The sequence below is a fragment of the Argiope bruennichi genome, chromosome 5 (genome assembly GCF_947563725.1).
Source record: "Argiope bruennichi chromosome 5, qqArgBrue1.1, whole genome shotgun sequence".
NCBI classification, from domain to species: Eukaryota; Metazoa; Arthropoda; class Arachnida; order Araneae; family Araneidae; genus Argiope; species Argiope bruennichi.
The window spans coordinates 92620222-92640652 of record NC_079155.1 but is presented as its reverse complement, the minus strand read 5'-3'; the positions used below and the strand labels follow the sequence as shown (position 1 = coordinate 92640652).

General features: G+C 29.5%; 1 protein-coding gene across 2 annotated transcripts in view; it reads left to right on the top strand.

Annotated features, from left to right (window-relative positions):
- LOC129968877 (probable 3',5'-cyclic phosphodiesterase pde-5) overlaps positions 1 to 20431 on the top strand; it is a 58433-nt gene that overhangs the window by 23199 nt on the left and 14803 nt on the right. For both annotated transcript variants that reach the window (XM_056083189.1, XM_056083191.1), the window contains exons 5-17: positions 12 to 173; positions 2775 to 2812; positions 2919 to 2997; positions 3988 to 4081; positions 8112 to 8170; positions 10534 to 10584; positions 10679 to 10737; positions 10826 to 10877; positions 11945 to 12108; positions 15135 to 15227; positions 16817 to 16885; positions 19098 to 19212; positions 20110 to 20249. In XM_056083189.1, the coding sequence (XP_055939164.1) occupies positions 12 to 173; positions 2775 to 2812; positions 2919 to 2997; positions 3988 to 4081; positions 8112 to 8170; positions 10534 to 10584; positions 10679 to 10737; positions 10826 to 10877; positions 11945 to 12108; positions 15135 to 15227; positions 16817 to 16885; positions 19098 to 19212; positions 20110 to 20249 (1175 nt within the window). The remainder of the gene's footprint in view (positions 1 to 11; positions 174 to 2774; positions 2813 to 2918; positions 2998 to 3987; positions 4082 to 8111; positions 8171 to 10533; positions 10585 to 10678; positions 10738 to 10825; positions 10878 to 11944; positions 12109 to 15134; positions 15228 to 16816; positions 16886 to 19097; positions 19213 to 20109; positions 20250 to 20431) is intronic.

Below are 20431 nucleotides of genomic sequence, written 5' to 3'. Positions count from 1 at the left end.
TTTTTTTTTAGTTTTGTGTCCATGCTGACAAAAGAGAAATGCTCCAGGAGCTGACATCCACTCTCTTCTCTTATCCCAACAAGATCCGAGTTCTGACAGAGTTGGCAAACACTGTGGCATCCGCTGTCAATGCTAGTGACTGGCGACTTTACATTTATGACGCGGATACAAAGGTATTTATTTATCTATAATTATACAATTGCAATTTCCAGTATATAATTTTAAAAAAATGAGAGGTCTTCTAAATCTTTTATTTTCTCCAATATTTCCGTAAAAAAATTATTTATACCTTTCCTACTTAATAAATATATCTGGATGATATCTATATTGAATAATATTGTGTAAATACAGATGGTAATCACACAATTTAAGAACGATTTGGCAAAGAATTAAAATAATGCAGGAACGGATTCTGCATTATTTTAATTTAGAAGGGATTCGTTTACGGAAACTTTTAGAACGGATTCGTTAAAGAATTATGAAAGAAAAAAAAATGTTTTGTAATAAATATTTCTGGCAACACTTTATTATTTGAAGTGAGAAATGTCGTTCGCTATTTCTAAATGAATACTTTTTTCCAAAATGTTGAATGCAAACACATTGTGAATTGAAAAATATTTTTTTTTTTTATTTTCCGCAGCGAAATATTCCTATTTCGTAATACAAAAACATTGTGAAATGAATGGTATAAAAATTTATAAGTGCAAATTAAAAACATTATTAATAAAAAAAAAGAAAAATAGTCAATCATTATATTTACATCGAAAGAAATCGTCAAATGAATACTCGGAAAAGGTGTGTACTGTTCCAAATATTTCTAAAATGTAATCTCGGTTATAACAAAAAAATATCCATCGTTGTAGAAATCAATTGCAAAGTCTTTAAGTACATCTGTAGCAACAATATATAAAATAATAAACTAATATTTACAATATAAAAAAGTAAAAAAGGATAATGTTCACCAGCTTTTTCCAACGCATATGGCTCAAAGCAGAATAGTTGTAGAACATTGTATGAAAACTATTGCACACACACACACAAAAAAAAGAATGGAAATGCAGCATTTAGACATTTAATGAAATAGAGGCAAAGTGATCTAATTGTTCTAGAAAACAAAGAGACAAAAAAATGTATAAATATGGTACCATCATTGCAAAGAAGCTTTCGTTAAGGAATTTATGATCGCCATAAGGATCTCCTATTGTGAAAAATAAGAAGAATGGGGAAAATGCTAAAATCAACTCAATGCAGTATTAAGAGAAATTTTTCCGTCAGATCTTTACAGAAGAAATTCTATTTACTTATATCAATGACTTTCAATAGTGAAATTTCATCAAGACAAAGCTGTAATTCCCACTTCAAAAAAAATATTACTGCATGTCTTGAAAATAAAAAATAAAATTGATATAAGTATTGCATATATACATTTTAAACATATTCCTGCAAAATCCTCTAATATTTCACCTATAGACGATTAATTGTGTCTTCAATCTGTTGCGAGTTTTTCTAAACGGAAATCTACCACGACTGATTGACTCTGAAAAGAAATCCTTGGAAGTTTTAGGAAAACCTTTTCTTTTATGAAAATCACGATGCAAACTTTATAATTCAGAAAAAAACTATTTAATTGAACATTTAAGGAAAATAGTGGCGGCATTTTAAACATTAATTAAATGGCCTCGAAATCATTCTAAAAATTTGTAAACACCCTCTGCATCATGCTGTCTCTTTATATTCGATTTTTTATTAATTCTAAAACTCTTACTATTATTACTCTGACAATTTTATATACTTAAGTATTTTTTTAACATATTTAATGCATCAATATATAATTTTTTCCTCATATATGAATATTATTTTCATTGCACTAGAAAACCTTTTAATAAATACAAACTTTGTAACCATTCAGTGCTTCAGAATCAGATACATTTAGTCTTCAAGGTAATGTCATTTCTGTAAGCTTCCTACACTGATGTTAGGATCGATCTAAGAAACAAAATGATAAACAAATTAAAATTAAAATATTTATATAACCAGTCTAAGCATCATCTAAACAGTCTTTCAGAAGAGACGATGATAAAACTTGTAATTCAGAAGGACATTTATATTGTTGTGAAAATGATATGCAGATTTTGATAGACATTCCTGCAATAGAAACAATCGGAAATGGCCCCTTTGAAACTGTTTCACATAATCTCTAAGGTGTTGCCCTCACACATAAAAATTGTGCCCCAGGAGAAAAGGCATGTACACCACAATTGATCAGATTTTATTACAAAAAATTCGGTGACAGAAGTATTATGGAATGGTTGTCCTGAGAAGGACAACGCTTGTGGAATGTCCTTCCTTTTGTCTTTTCGATAGAATGGCACACGGGTATTTTGTGTTTTGTAATATAGTATGAATTTTCAACACCATCATTATAATATGGATTTTCATAATCATCAAAACATTAAGTACGAATTTTCATCATTTTCTTTTTGACCAATTGACACAAAACCAAATTTTTTGTTAAGAAAAAATCACATTCCAAATTTCATTTATATAAAGTGTTGCGTTTCAAGTCCATATGCATGTGAATGTACAGATAGACATACAGTCAGTCGATGGATAGATTTGGTTCACAATTTGATACAGATATACACTAAAACTCTGTGCCAATTTTTCTGAAATCACTTTTTTTATTTTAATAATTTTTTTGTATAATTTCTCCGAAATTTTATTATTTCTTATTACTTACCCAATAGTAAATTCTTTTCTTTTTTCTTTTTCAGAAATTATGTTCTTTTGGAAGCGATAACGAATGCTTAAAGTAAGTTAACCAACTCGTTTATTTATTCATTTTTTTTCCTTTTAAGTTCGTTTTAAATAAACTGTATATCATTATTAATTCATAAATTTATTACTTCCATTACCAGTGATTTTCAAATAGAAGATACACTGGCAGATTACGTAATGAAAACTAAAGAAACTGTTCGCTGTAAATCTACAGATAGAGTAAGTTTCAAAGTTTTATTCGAATGATATTATCATTCATTAAATCACTTTTGTTGATTCTGATAAATTATTGATTCATTAAAATTATACTGATTTTCTTTTTTTCTCTGTTAACTGTGTGTTACAAATCTATTCAGTGCACATTTGAATGCACTGGACTAGTAGAAATTTGGCGCCGTTTCAGAATCGTTAATAAAATGTTGAGCTGGTAGGCCTCAACGAAAATAGCTAATAATTAATAAGAGAGGACTAAAGAATAGAAGAAGAAAAAAAGAAAAAGAAAAAGTTTAAGAAAAGCATTTATTCTCTGATCGAAGCCTGAAAATTTTGGAAAAGGAATTTTTTCGAAATTGATGAGCCAACTTTAATCACATTCATAGTTCATTCTAACGGTTATATCATAAATTTTTCTTTCTACTCCATATATTTATTTAATACAAAAATGCAATAAGGTACTTAATATTTGATTTTACATAATAAAATATACGATAATATTATGTACCTTTAATTCAGATTACATCTTATTATCTACAATAATTGTATGTAATGAAATACAATCTAAACTCTTGATATTTTATTCAGCAACTATTTATTTGATATAAAAATATACATTTTATTTTATTGTATAAGAAGAGTATAATTCAATTAAACAAATTATATATATTTAGACAGTATTAAATATAAATATGACATTGCATTATACATTCATTTATTTGATTGACAGAAATATGTTAATCTTAATACCTTGCATACTTTATTTGTGACAAACTAATTAATAATTTTGGGATTTATTCCATTTATGAAAACATTTGTTTATAAAACAATATCTTTTTATCAATACTTTTATCTTTCTCTAAATTATATTCAACAGACATTAAGTATAAAAGCTTTATTTCATTATCCAATATTTTCTGACATATGATATTTCAATTTTTAACTTGAAGAAATAATGCATATGTACTTATGAACTAACTTGTAACTATTATTTAGGATAATCGATTCCCAGAAGGAGTGTCGATTAACCTTGATAAACCAGTGTATGTTTTGTGTCATCCTGTTTTGCAACCTGATGAGGAATTATCAGGTAAATAAACTTTGTTTCCATATTTCACAAAATGCCATCGAGTTTTGTTTATATCATTTTCCAAATGAATTATAATTAAAAAAAACCAGCCGTCTATGGCGGCGAGTTATTCGTTCAACATTTAACATTAATTTGATAATATTTATCACATTTATTTACATTTTATCACATTAATTGAAAATACTAAAAAGCGGGCGACTAATGGTGGAGCACCTTAAAACCAGGGGCCTTCAGATGAAATAAAAATAAGCGAAATTTATACAGCTATTGGGGCTGAAAGGCTCTGCCGTTTTTTCCCCTTAGAGAATGTATAACTAAGTAATATTTGTGAGGTTTCTTTCAAAAATGGGGGAGAGGAAGTAAGGAACAAGCGATCATTGATGGAATATTTAAGGATCATGAATTCCCATATCATAAAATCAAAATAATTGCTGAAATCGGTATGGTGGTTCTGACTGGGGGATCTCTGCTAATGTTTTCCTCATAGAAAGTTACAATGAAATAGTGTTCGTCTGATTTCTCTCAAAAATAGACAGCTGTGGGGGAGATGATACATATAAAAGTCATGAATATTAACATGAAAAAAATTTCGAAATAGATGCAGTTGTTTTGGATGTGGAACTCTGTCGCAGTTTTTTCTCCTAAGGGAATGTGCAATGAATCAGTGCATTAAGCGAGTAGCGGGAGGATGGGTAACCATTGATGATGTTCTAGAGATATTCACTTTCACATGAAACACAAATCGTCGAAATCGGACCACTGGTTGAAGTTGAACTGGGGGGGGGGGTAGTTCTTTATTCTACCTAAGTATTTAAAATATATAGATAGATTCTTATTGGTAATGGAACTTACTTCGTAAGAGACTCTATTCGTTACTTATCAATAAGTAATGTTCCCAATCTAAAAACCAAAGTGAATTCAAAAAATTACAGATTTTTTATATATGACTTGCAGAGCAGAATGCGTATCATTGTTTTAAGAATCAATTAAGTTCCTAGATACAAACTGCGAAATAAAAAAAGAAGATCGAGTATCTTCAAAATATGCCAATATGAGGAATCAGAAATGATGACATTTATGGAATTAAGAACCAACCATAATGTATGGATTTCAAGATCACTATAGTAAAGTGAATCTAAATATATGTCGTATAGAAATTATAATAAATTCTAATCCTTTTTAGAGTATAGAATTCAATCATTAATTTTGGAAGAATTCATCATTAGGAATTTCTCTGCAATATTTAGCATAAGTAGCCATTAAACAATCATTTATGGTAATATAAAAAAGTGAGCATTCATATGAAAAAGAAAAAAAAAATCAAAATTGCTTTCATTGTTGTGGTTGGTGAATTCTTTTGTAGAATTTCACCATGGGCATTGCAAAGTGAAGTTTAGTTTTTTTTTTTTTTTTTTTTTTTTTTTTTTCAATTTCTCTAAAAAATGAGACTTCTTGAAGGATGATCGAGTCCCGATGACATGTTAAAGAGATCGTGCGCTTCCCTACGAAACAGAAATAAAAAATTTGTAAAGTTAGCTCAATGGTTGGGACTTCGGGATTGATTCATTTATTTTCCTTATTATTTTAAGCCAAACTCCTTTGACAACCAACTGTTCACTCATTATCTGTACATTTAAAATAACTGGTGAAACTAAACAGCCATTTCCTCAGCCTCGAGCATTGAAGTAATTTCTGCAATTTTTATTTCATATGAAAATCTCATCATCGGTCATATGAAGGTCATATTAATTTTATAACAAATCAATGCTGATCTTCCGAGAGGCATTTCGGTACTTAATACTATCGCAATCATATTGGCGATATTAAATAAAATTCAATGAACCGCCAATATTAAAATTCCCAGAAATCGCCTTAGAATCCGGGTTACCAATTTAGTGAATTATTCTGAAAGTTGGCATGATTGCGATAGTACTAAGTACCGGCATTTCAAAACTATCACTTCATTATATATTTTCTGTAGGGAAAGTCTTAATAGAATTCACCAGTCACTGCCCATTAAATAAAATATTTAATGTACTGGTTTTCCCCAATTTTTAATTCGAATGAATACTCATGATTTCTAGATACATCATCAAAGACCATCTGCATGTCTCGCCTCTTATTAATCCTAGAAATAGTGCAAAATAAACAACCTTCCCTCCCAACTTTAACAATTGGACCGATTTCGCAAAGTTTCATTTCAATTTCGCCACTTTGCGAACATACAAACAAACGAGAGTGATCTATTATTATTTTGAAGACTTAATTTAAAAAAGCATTGTCTTTTGTTTTGATTAAATTTATTCGTATCGGTCAGCTTCGATCAATTTAATCTTATGACTACAATTATTATACTTTTGTTTATATTATTGTAAGTACAATTACAATAATATAAATTCAGCAGTACTGATACAGCATATTTCCAAGAGGCAAAAATGCAAAGTTGGCGGGGAAAAAAAACCGGTGATATTTTTGCAGTTGTTGATGCTGAGAGCTATGTCAGATTTATTTTACATTATCTCTCAAGATAGAGAGGAAAGGGGAGGAAGATGATGACTATTGATAATGAATTGAAGGATCATAGGAATCCATACGAAACAAAAATTTTCGACATCGGCTGAGAACGCTATCGAGGTTTTTCTTCATAGAATATGTGCAGTTTTTGTCAGTGTGTATCAGTGTGTCAGTATTTTTTCTCTGGAAAGAAAAGGGAGATAGCGCAGGCAATTCTTGATGGCGTATCTACGGGTCATCAGCTTTTATATGAAATAAAAATTATCGAAATTGATTCTGTTGGTTTTATTGATGTACCCAGTCACAAGATTTCCTTATACAGAGTGCATTATAATGTTGTATTCTTCTGATTTTTCTCGAAAATTGGACTGTACAGGAGGTTAGAAAATCCTTGATGACATATCTAGATTGGTTTGGTTTGGTTATATTAACGTCCCGTTTGAAGCAACACTAGGGCTATTTTGGGACGGACCTCGTAATTTTGAACCACGGTCAGATGACGAGGACGATACCTGAGCTGGCACCCCCCTCTCCACACCACACCAGCGGGAGGACGTTTGGTCATGACGGATTTAACATGCAACAGACCCCTTTACACGACGGTTCTTCGGTGGAATCGGGTCACGAACCTGAAACCCTCCGGTTCCGAAGCCGAGACCTTACCACCAGGCCATCGCGGCCCCTGACATATTTAGAAGTCTTCGGGTTTCATATGAAACATATTCATATTCGTGTTCAGTTCAGTGGTTTTGGTTGACTAATTAATAAGTCGCTAGATTTCCCCACAAAGAATGTATTAATAACTTATATTATTTCGATTTCTTTAAAAAAAATAATAGACAATAACGAATTGATAAAGTATCTATAGGTCATGAATTTTCCATATCAATCAAGAAATGTCAAATAAGAATAGTATTTTGGGTTGTACGACTAGCTTGTTGGTTTTCTTTATTACTTTAAATAAGAGATGTACAGATTATAATAAATGAGGGTGTGTGTACCTGCCATTATATAGTGTCTGAAAAAAAATTAATGTTTTTAAGTTAACTATTTGGTTAAAAATTAGTTTTCTATTAATCTTTACAAATTTTACAACTTAGCTGGAAGAATAAACCTTCGAAACTTCTGCAACAAGATTTTAAACATATATGATATTTTCATTTAATTCAAGATTTGAACATGAATCCTGATAACTGTATCTGTTACTTTATTTCCATACTAGTTAAATATTTTCAGTTTATTTTGGTTTTCTCAATACTATTAGAGAAAAAAAACATTTAAAACTTTTTTTATGATATTATAATTTTAACAGACCACAATCGTCCTAAAACAAATTACATCAGAAAATAAGATTTAACCATGATTTGACATCAAGTAACATAAGCGCATATCATTTTTTATTCTTAAATTTATTCATATTGAAAACAAAGTTAATATCTCAGCCTTCTTCCGAAATAAGAAGTCATTCGATTTCACAAAAATATGAAATATTTTATAAATTCGTTTTTATTTCCAGGGGTTCTGGAACTGTATAAAGACGCTTCAGACGTAGAATTTCATGAAGAAGACGAAGAGGTAAATAATCAGAGAAAAAAAAATGTGATGACAAAAAATACAGTGCAATTTATTATTTTGTTCTAGGTACCTATGTAAAATTTGTTACAAAGAAAATCCGTATTCCTATCCTATTTATAAAACAATAGTTGGTTTTGAATTAAAGCAACTTTAGAATTTTCTTCAATCCTTCTCAAAAACAATTTCTCTCACAAGTGTACTTTGGAGTTTAAACGCCACTTGCAAATTTGCATCCAATTATTCTATACAATTTTGAGGACAACAACAGAATTTTCTTATAAAGAATAATTTCCTTCATTACAGAAATATATATATTTTATTCACAAGCATTACATATACCTGGTGTCGCAAAAATGACTGATGGGTTTTCAAAATAAAGAAAAAAATGATAAATAAATAAAGTCGGAATGCGACAAAAATGTATCGTTTGCAGCCTTAAGTTTAGGAAATCAGGGTATTTTATTTTTCCACATTGCAAATCTAGTTAAAGCTGCCACCGATAAATGGACTGCAAAATAGAAAAATAAAAACCAGTCTGAAAATGTTCCAAGAACTATTGCAAGAAATTAAACATTAGTGTTTTCAATATAAACCTCATTTATGGCAACAAAGTGGCGCAGTTTGAGGCAAAAATATTTTGCATCCGTGTAAACATGTCAGCTGGAATTGGCTTATATGCAGTACAGTGGCAATGTAGAATTTGATGAAATAAATGTGCAGTTTGATGGGAAAAAAAATTCCTGATTTCCTAAACGAAAGGCCGCAAACGATACGTTTCTATAACGTATATCCGCTTCTATCCGCCTTTTTTTAAAAATTGATTTTCAAAATTGATTTTATTCAAAATTCATTTCATTCAATTCATTCATTCAAAATTCATTCATTTTTTTGGGACACTCAATAAATAATTATTAAAAACAGCCAATAATTTTATAAAGTTGAAAAATTAAAGTAATTTACTTCCTCTCAAGATCAATGAAATCTTCAATGTCAAGTAAAAAAATATAAAAAAATGTCAGATAAGACGCTTTGATTAGTTTAGATTAGTTATATTAACGTCCCGTTTTAAACAACACTAGAGTTATTTTTGGGACGGACCTCGTAATTTTGAACCGAGGCTAGATGACGAGGGAGACACCTGAGCTGGCACACCACACCAGTGGGAGGAAAAACGGTTTGAAGGCTACCATCTAAATGTGAGTTATATTCATAAGATGAATGGTAGAAAACATTAAAAAAGTTTAGGTGAATATAAGCACAAAAAAAAATATCTTAAAAATTAAGCTTTTATTAGCATATTTAATATTTAAAAGGATTTTTTAAATAAAAAATCTGGAGAAAAAAGAAATAAAAATCGTAAAAACATGAGGTATATATAAATACTCGAGAGAAATTGAGATTTTATTTTAATTTATAATATTTTTATTTTAATGATTTTTTTTCCTTTGACATTTATGGTTGAATTCTCTCTCTTATTAAACTGTTTACAGGACTTATTTTTACTTTCATTTTGACCTCCAGAGTAATTACAGACTCTAGTTAATTACAAGATTCTATAATAATAATAATAATAAATAGCAATTTTTTAAAAAGTAAGAAATAATAAACATTTTTTTTAAATCTCGTTTTATCGTAAAAGTTGATAATTAAGTTTTGAAATCATGAAAATATTATATCATCATCGGGAGCACACAACTGTGCAAAATTTCCAAAATCCAGTACTTCAAAAAATTAGCAAGAAATTGGTAACAAAATTCAATTTTTACAAATATAAAACTAATCAGATTAAATAAAAGCATGCAAATATTGACCAGATTGGAGGGTAAAATAAATATATTCCTGACGTAACTATCGAAATCCTCAGGTATCAAATAAAACTCTTTGAAGGCCAAACTCTAAATACTTCACAATCACTACTTCATTGACAGAAAATCTTGATCTTCAGTATGACGTGAATCAATCCTTCAAGCATTTAGTAAATAAGGGTGCCCACATAAAATATTTTCTAAGATCCTATATAAAGGAAACAATTTTCTTTTTATGGTATTGTTTTAGTATCCTTATGGACTGACGAAAATGTGTTATTGTCTCCTTTCTGAATTAAACAATATTTTATTTATTGTTTTCGATTATTTAATAATTTATTTTTTAAAACTTAACGTTCTCTTTCTTTGAATTCAAAATTTAGCTTTCGCATAGCTGTAATGTTCAATTAATCCTTTAAAATTATAATGATATTTAGAACTCTACTTATCAAATTGTATTCTTTTCTGTTAATTGTGGCAAAGAGACTGTCGACGTTTTCTATGACTAGAAATTATTTAAAATACAACTGTCATGACTCAAATTTGTCAACATTCCAGATAGTAAACAGCTACTTGGTTTGGGGAGGAATAGCACTCCATTATGCAGAAGTAAGAATTTATATCAAACTTTTTTTACAAATTTTCTTTTTATTTCATGTAAAATTAAATAAGATAAATGAAATAAATATGGATTTTTTTACAGTTATATGTTAATATGATGAAACAAAGGGAACTGAATATGTTTCTACTCACTGTGGTTAAGTATGTATATTTTGATGTATTAAAATCTTAATAATAGTTATGTTTAATTGTCAATTAAAATTGTAACTTTAAAAATATTTTTGCATAGATCCATTTTTCAAGACATGATCAGTATGGATACAGTAATATTAAAAATCATGGTAAGTTTTTATTTCAATTTTCTTTTCAGTGATTGCAACATTTTTAGATTTATGTATTTTTAAATCAATGCTTTAACCAAACAAATGCCATTGAAAATGGATTATCTGAAAATATATATTGAATAACTTTTTGTCTATTGTTCTTACTAGGTTATAATAATTTTAATCCTTTCTTTGACTATAGTAATTAAACTTATCATCGAATTCGTAGTTTTTAACTAATTACCGAGATAAGCTATTTTACAATCCTTCATTTGTGTTTCTTTCTCTTAATAATTTCAGAATCTAAAAAAAATATTAATAAATATTGTGATTGCATAACTAAGTTATATCAATCAAATTAATTAATTATTATTGTTATTTTGAGATAGTAATGTGTTATACTTTTATGCCGAAGGAAAGGTGTTTCAGTTCTTACCAAATTTTTCGATAAAACGAAAGCCTAAATTTTTCACTTTTTTATCTGTATTCTTATCTGTATTATTCGTTCTATTAATTAGTTATTGATTGATCAAATTAGTTCAAATATTGAAATCCTGTTATCTAATAAAATTCTGTTATCTGAATTTCATCTTTTTTAAAATCAATTCCAATTTTAATACACCTTTTAAAATTAGTTAATGTATTAAATTAATTTTATCGAATAAATTATATTAATTTCATCTTCTTTTTTTAAATCGATTTCAGTCTTAATTTTAATACATATTACTTGAAAAAAATGGCCCTTATTTTCCTCTATCTGTCGCAATCATTGGTTCGACTTAAGCTTACGGTACACTTTCGTCACCCTCTCAGTAAAACTTTCATTAAACGTTAAAATGGTCGCCAAATGTATCGTCAATAGTCGCCAAAAAAGAAATTTCTATTCATATACATTCAGTTTTCGTTTCGTTGGATTGAGATTGAAATTTTGCGGATTGCCACGTTTGGCGAATTATCCTTAGAAAAAAAAATACATTCCGTAATGTGTATCTATTAAATATAGTAACTAACGGAAGACCAATATCTCACTAACTTCATCAACAAGTTATAAGGAATCTAAATTCCAATCTTTCTCTTACTTTTAGATGTTCGCCAGAAAATTAGTGAGCGCAGACCGAGCCTCTTTATTCTTGGTAGACGGGCGTTCAAGCGAGTTGTACGCCAGAATTTTCGATGTCAGCAGTTCAGAAAATGAAGATGAGAATTTAAACGATAAGAAAGAAGTTGATTTAAAGCCTCAGGAAATAAGGTATCATTGGAAAGTTATATATTTCTTTCATTTTGATTCCTTTTCTTAAGTTTGATTTAATTACTTTTTACAGTTCTTTTCGCTGGCTTTCCAATTCGATTTACAGTGCAAAAATCTTTAAATAGAACTGCTTTAATAGCTTCTTTATTAATATATTATATGATATCTCCAAGATTCTTACAGATATTCTCAATACCGTTCAATACTGTGAAGATATTATTCGTCATTTTGTTGTTGTTGTTCCTTATGGTACTTGCCATAGACAAGCCCGAGTTCGCGCCGTAGCTTCTGAGGGTAAAGGTCTTTGAGCACCTGACTTCTGACCTGAGTCTGACTTCTAGCTCATACTTCGTCACTTTGTGCTCCAGGGTTTTGAAAGGGCTCTAGGGTTATAGTGTTATGCTATAGGGTTAGGAGGTTGCTGAAAACCAAACAGATATAACTAAAGATGTTACAAATATAGTTCAAAATTTTGCATTTATGATTTTAATTATTTCGATTAGAACGTGGTAGTTAAATCTCTACTTGTGTCAACAAAAGATGAAAGTTGAATGCAATTAATAGCTTCCGCATTCCACAGCTTGGGAAACGAAGATTAATATTGCATTAATGTTCTAAAATTTTCCGCAAAATGAAATACTTAAAATTATTAAAAATTATTTTTAATAATTTTTTTATTTAAATATTTAATCCTAATGCATGGACACAAAATGTAGCAAAAATATAAATTCTTTATTTCCTTTTTGTTTACGAAAAGTCGTCTGTAGCTCTTCAGGTAGCTCTTTTAAGCTATTACTAAATGCCAATATTATTTAGAACTGCTTTTAACCACACAAATGTAACATACAGTTCCTTAAATCAATTTCTTGTTATTTCTTTTGAGGTTCTTTTATTAATTTTTTTATATGAAACCTCACCTCATAAATAAAATAAAAGAGCTATTAGGATACTGATATGAATCCGAAACATTTTTTTTCCTAGACAAAACCATGGATAATCAGAACTTTTCCATATTATATAGGAAATATGCTCGCTTAATAACAATACGAGTCATTAGGAAATTATGTATTTCTCCGAAATTCTAAATCGATAAAATTGATTTTTCCAGAAAAAAAAAGTTTCAAAATGGAAAACAAGTTGAAATAACAAGTATTGATTTCCTGACAACGAGATATGATTGATTACCCAGTAAAAATATCGAACAATAAGTAACCCTAAAATTTCTTGGATACTTAAAAATAGACAACGATTTTTCAGTTCCTTAAGTAATATTGTCTTCAGTTTATAAGGAGTGAAATATTGGATAGATTTGTATGTATCCATCCATTTGTTTTGATATAATATCAATAAATTGGTTTAACATTTAAATTTCTTCTAATTTAATTCTAAATTTCTTCTAATTTAATTCTAAATTTCTTCTAATTTAATTCTAAATTTCTTCTAAAGTTCTAATTTAATTAATTCTTAATTCTAAATTTCTTCTAAAGTTCTAATTTAATTAATTCTTAATTCTAAATTTCTTTTCCTTCTCTTTATTCTATTTTTTCAACGATATCTTGAAAGTTATCTTTTACGAAATACCAGCAGATTAGGGTTTATTCCTAGTAGCAGAAATCTTCATCGCTTCAGATACTTGCGTACAGCCGACCACCCCGCCACCACTGAACGTAGCAGTGTCGACACAGCTTCAGATACTATCCATGAAATGGCCAGTATCTTTGAAAATATTCTGCAATATTCAAGTGGCGTAGATACCATTGGTGCTTCAAAGCCAGTGTGAAAGATTTTGAACATCTCCAGTGAAATTTGTAACTGTTATTGCACTTTCTTTATTTTCTTGTATACAAAATAAGAGAACGCATTGTAATTATCAAAAACTTTTGACAAATCCGCTTCAGACCTCACACACATTTCTGTCATTATATTTATCTGTGAAAACGATAATCCAAAAAAATTTAAGCTAGATTGATGAAATTTGTTATATCGACTTAAGTTAATATTTGTAGATTTTTATGAAATTTTGGACGAAATCTATTGAAAGAAAGTCTGTCGCTCTCACTGTTCCAAGTGAACTCGACAATTTCAAAAGGTAATGATCTATAGAGATGAAATTTGGCACACAGGCTTATTATCTTTAAATATAGATTCTTATTAAATTTTGAATCAAATCTATGAAAGAGTGGCCAACTGTCGGCCTGTACTTTCGCATGCATTTAAACGCAATGACTTAAATCTATGAAATTAGAACTGCAATAGTAATTCGATGTCAAATTTTTGTTACAATCAGAAATATAAAAGACGTCAAAATGCATATTCTCATAATAGATTCATAAAAATGTTAAATTCAGGCCGGAAATAAATATTTCGTTACTATTATTCTCCAATATTATACAAAGCATTTTAGGCTTAATTCAAGGCCCTCAATTTTAAGCGGAAGAAGGAGCTAATATTTTTATTAGAGAATATGCAAGAAAATTTCGAGGAGACAATTTCAACTGGTTTGCATAAAAAAAAAATCGTATTACGCTGCGTTTTGTATTAAGTACTTATTGCATCTTTTTATCTCTTTATTACTAAAGGATGCTGTTTTAAACGATTGTAATTTAGAATAAAGTTCTGTTATTGTTGTTGTTTCTTGCCATTGACAAACCCGCTGTTCGAAGACAGCCGATTTAAGCCTGAGGGGGAGCGTCTCTTGTTTTTATAGTAACGACAACTAGGTCCAATAGTACGACGTAGCTACTCACTCATCACTCATTCGCTTGCACAACCCCTTTTTACAGGAGGGTACATTTACACATCTCACAGATAGAACAACGGAAGAACAATCATGCCCAAACCGGGACTCGAACCCGGGACGCCCAGATCACGGGGAAGACGCGCTACCCCTATGCCAAGACGCCGGCTAGAATAAGGTTCTTCTACTTACCATTCAAATTTGTATTCGAATTCGGAGACATTCTGTATTACAATATTTCATTTGATTCAATTGTCGACTTCATATTTTTTTTATGTTTTCTTTGAAGATTTCCAATGGGCAAAGGAATAGCTGGTTATGTTGCAATGACCGGAGAATCACTGAATATACCAGATGCTTACAACGATTCCAGATTTAACAGGTATGTGCTAAATACTGTTACAAATTCAAATCAAATTCCTCTAAACTCGACGGGTTTGCTCTAGTGGGTGTATGGTGACAAGTCAACAAGCCTCAATAACAAATAACGACTTTATTATCACGAAGAAACAGACGATAAAACACAGCCGAGACGTATACAAGGAATACACAGTAGTGCTTTTAGAAGAAATAGCAGCCCACAAGTGGTAATCAGTGATAAACAAAAACCGCCGCACACAAAGCGGCCAGATAGAATTCTACAGGAGGAATGAATCTACGTATCTATTCTCTACGGTCTCTCCAAACGCCTGCTATTCTCCACTGCCGACTAACTACTCTCCACAGGACTCGATGCTGCTTCAGTACTTGTCTCCAAAATTCGGCGCACGGTCCAATTCTCAATCCACGAATTGCTTGAGCTCCACTCAACGGTTGCGCTTTGCTGGACTGATCCAACTAATTCGTCGTTGACTCACTATACGACTCGCTGTAAGACTCAACAAATTCGTTATACGATTAACTTTGGCTTGAACAGCCGACCTTTTATAGCTTCCGGAGCAAGACAGAGAAGATTCTCGAGCAAGCACTCATAATTCAGATCCTATTGGTGTCCTATCACCACAATGCTTGAAGATTCCAGTATCATTCATTTTGTCGCCAAAGTCACCTAATTCGTCGCCAAGCCCGGGGGTCATTGATCCAGGAATTAATTATGCTGCAAAGCAACATTACAAATTTGTAACAATATGGTGGTTATGTTTTTCGTATCTAAAATTCAGTAAAGACATGTCAGGCTCATTATGAACTGAGTGACTCATTACAATGGTATTCCAATTAGGAGCCACATTAATTGGGAAATAATCTCATAATCTACCATAGTCCTATGACAATATAAATGTTTAAGACTACAATCTCCTCTTCGAATTCCCATATCACACAAGCGAAAAAGGCGTTCAGTAGAATTAACTTGCCTCAGATCTGCACACATGAGGGATGGACCGTGGAACATGGTCTCAAACCTATGAAAATCCCAAAATTGACTTTATCACCTTACCGTTGCTATTGGTAGAATCTACTTTGCTCAGTTAGTTCAAAATACATTTGATGAAACTCATTCACTGACATATAATTTAACAAAATAAGCAAATTTCCTGAGTCATCAATGGATTATTGAAGTTTTCTTAATACTTTTATTTGTTCGGATTTAAATAGAAATATTTTTATACAGCATACATTTCTTCAGAGCTTAAATCACACAATCTTACAATGGTGCATTTAATACTTGCTTTGAAATTTTATGTACATTGGGCAACTCTTATTCTTAAGCTATATTTGTAAAGCTGTCAATTTTATGCTGCTTTTTTATGCAAATCAAGATGATTTTTTTTTCTTTTTTAAGCAATTTCGTTAAAGCAAGACAAGTTTCAAGAGTTTTTAATTCATTCTCAGAACATCGATGCAAAATTATGAAATTCGAGACCGTTCCGTATTATTTTGAAAATGTCATCATAATTTAAGACAATTATGACAGTTTTTACATAATTATAATAAGATTTAAGAAAAATCCTAATGCTCCTTTTTGCTTTATAGGTCCGTTGATCAAAGAACAGGATATAATACGAGGAATCTTTTATGCATGCCGATTTTCATTCGAGGGAGGTAATTACTAGACAATTTTTTTAAAAATTTTATTTGTATACTATGGACTGCTTTTGTCGACCTGCTTGTTTAGTCAGAATACTTGGCTTTCTTGTCTATTTATTATTAATATGGAAATAATAATATTCAAATTTGACTTTGTTGTTTGATAAAGATGAAAATTTAATAAAATCAGTTTAATAAAATTACTGTACATTCAAATTAGAAATTGTATATGTTACGAATTAAATGTGGAAATGTAAAACCTATTGCGAAGTTACTGTCCAAATAAAACAATTCTTAATTTTGATTTTTTAACATTGGAAAAAGTATGTGTTTGAATGGTTTGATGGAACTAAGAAATTAGTTTGAATTTCTTATAAACAAAACTGTTACAGATTGAGTATCAAATTAAATTTTAAATGGTTTTCAAAATTAGAAGAAAATTGTACGGAAATTGCATGGCATCATTTAAATGTTGTTCTTTTGTGTTTTAAGGTAAAAAAAAAAAAATCTTTTTCATGAGAAAATATTTTCGAAAAATATAACTGAAAAGTGCCAAAATTTTCTTAATTTTCAATTAACTTTTGGACTTTTATCTTATACTCTTATAACTGAAGAGTACGTGCGTTCAAATTTTATCAAGAAAGAAAAAAACTGTAGATTTGTTTAAAAGACTTGCAAACAAGCATTTATTTCTCTATGTCTATATTACATTTTATTTCAATCATATTTTGATAATTTTAAATAACTCCAAATCTTACTATTTATTATTAGCCAATTCTACTGAATTTAACAAATATTTTGGTTTTTATTTCCATTCATTTATTTTATTTTTACTCTATTTTTATATTTTAAATTTATTATTATAACAATATTTAAATATATTATTTTTTAACAGCTATTAGAAATAATTTTCGAGCTTTTTTGTATAAATTCACTTAAAATTAGAAATTTTTCTAATCAGTAATATATATATATATATATATATATATATATATATATATATATATATATATATATATATATATATTGTTATATATATAGACAACTGAAAGACTTTTATATAAAAATTCATCACAATCAGACATTGGATACTCCTTTTTTCATATTGTGTTAATCCATTAATGCAAGTTAGATTTTTAATTGAATTTCTGATCTGTAGAAGGAATTTTAAGTGACAGTTTTGATAAGATGAAAATGAAACAAAATTGCTCACATAGTAGCAGAAACATACAATAAATGATATAAAACAATTGAAGAAGCGTGATCAAATAAAATATTCAAAATACAAATACAAAAGTATATATGCAAATATATGTAGGCAAACACACTGAAGTAAAGTTTAAATCATACGTGGAAAAATACTATTGATATATGTACAAAAGGAAATGAAAGATGATTTACACTGTACAAATGCAGACAAATGAGGAGGCCAAGCTATATTGTTCTTTAGAAGGCAGTTCCTGAGTTTGCGTCTTTCCGGAATAAACTTGGTGCATTCAAATATCAAATGCTTGACATCTGGAGAGGTTCGATAATGATGATGGACCTTTTTTGTAATTTAAAGATTTTATTGATTCTTCGCTTTCGGGAGTTTGTTTGAGCTTTGCCTTTCGGCTTGCTGCTACGTCGATGATGTTACAAAGACTGACGGTTCTTTACACATACCGCTATAGGGCGTTACAAGAGAGAGGCGGGGCAACATGCTTACGTAACAACATCCTTCCAACATTATTAACAATAAAATAATACCAGCATGCTTTTCGAACCTATCTTCACATAATTAGAAAGATTTAATTGTGTTATTAATTCCTTAGAATTATTAAACCTCAATGTGTGTTATTTAAGTTTTATTATTCGAAGCGGGATTTAGAACAGTTTATATATAAAAATTATCTGCAAATGTTATTACGTGTATTATGTTTTTATTTTGTGAACAAATTTTCTCTAATTTTCGGATAGGCTCTAAGCAAATAAATATAAGATTTTCAATATCTTCATTTATAGCTGTATCTTAGTACCATGAATCGGCATTATCATTCTAGTCTCTTATAATTGTTTTTATTTGTTTCCAAAGATATTTTTCATGTTTTCGTAAACACGTTCATTCAGTTTTCAAATGAATAAGAAGAATTAGTGCTATCAAACTAACCAATGATAGATTAAATCACTAACTAAATGATACGAATATTTATGGTTTGTGTACATCTTCTTAAAAATCTTTTTTTAGCGTTATTGGAGTTGTGCAAATGGTCAATAAAACTTCTGGAGCTTTTACAAAAAGTGACGAAGAAGATTTTGCAACATTTGCCATTTACTGTGGACTAGCGCTTCATCATGCTAAAGTATGAATTTTATATATCATATATATATATATTATATCATTATGTCTTTAAAAACTAAAAATTTTTTTCTAAAATCTTTTGTATAGAACCAATGGCAGATACTCTAATGGTATTTCAAATTACGGCTTCAATTACTCTCGTATCTTCCTGCCACTTTTCGTGATAGCATATAGGAATACGAATCCCAAAAGAAGGCTACGGATTGGAATCTAAGTGTAAATTAAAATTTTTTGTTAAGTAAATTTAGCTCTTTTTAATTAATGGAAAAGTTTGTTCTTTCCATTTTGGGGTTATTCTGCTTCAGAACTTTATAATGATGCAAAAATGCAATTTAAAAGCTGCTAGTAAATTCCTGGATATGAAGGCTGAAGTGATCTAGTAAATAAATAAATCTTTGTATTTTAAATAGGTCACGGCGACCTGATTTCTGCGAGAAACAGTTGAATTTGTTGACTTGGCGAATATTAAATCTCTCATTTTAGGTCAAACGCCATTACACTGTCTTGATGATATTGTTTCTAAACCTTCGGGGTTTCTGTTGTTGTTGTTGACAACTTGACTAAATGGGTCCTCTACTCAAATTACGAACCCCATCCTCAAAATGCTAATTACTTTTTGCTCCCATTTGTAGCAACAAAAAGGTTTTTAATATTAATAATAAAAATAAAACTTTTATAGAAATAATAACCTCAGAAAACGTTTGTAATTATTTCTGATAACAATGAAAATCAGTATACTGTCGCAAAGCGATCAAAAAATAATCATTATCATTAAAATAATAATTTGGATAATAAGCAAAAAGCATAAGATTTTTTTAAAATTTTATAGCCACTGTTATTTTTATTCTCATTAAACAAGTATAATCCAATTAATAAAATTCATTTTTTTTATTTACAGTTGTATGACAAAATTCGAAGATCGGAGCAAAAGCATAAATTGGCCTTGGAGATTTTGTCCTATCATAATACGTGTTCAGAAGAGGAATTAGACGCAATTAAAGCTGTCAAAATACCCATAGATGTGGTACAGTTGCAAGAGTAAGTGAAAAGAAATATTCAAATAATAATAAGATGTCATGAAATCAGTAGATAAAATTACAAATAATTCTAAACTATCTTGAGATTCTATTGATTATTACTTTTTAATAAAGTTTAACATTTTTTGAAGCAATCAAAATGCATTTAGGAATTTTTGAATCATTAGATATAAAGAGAACCAA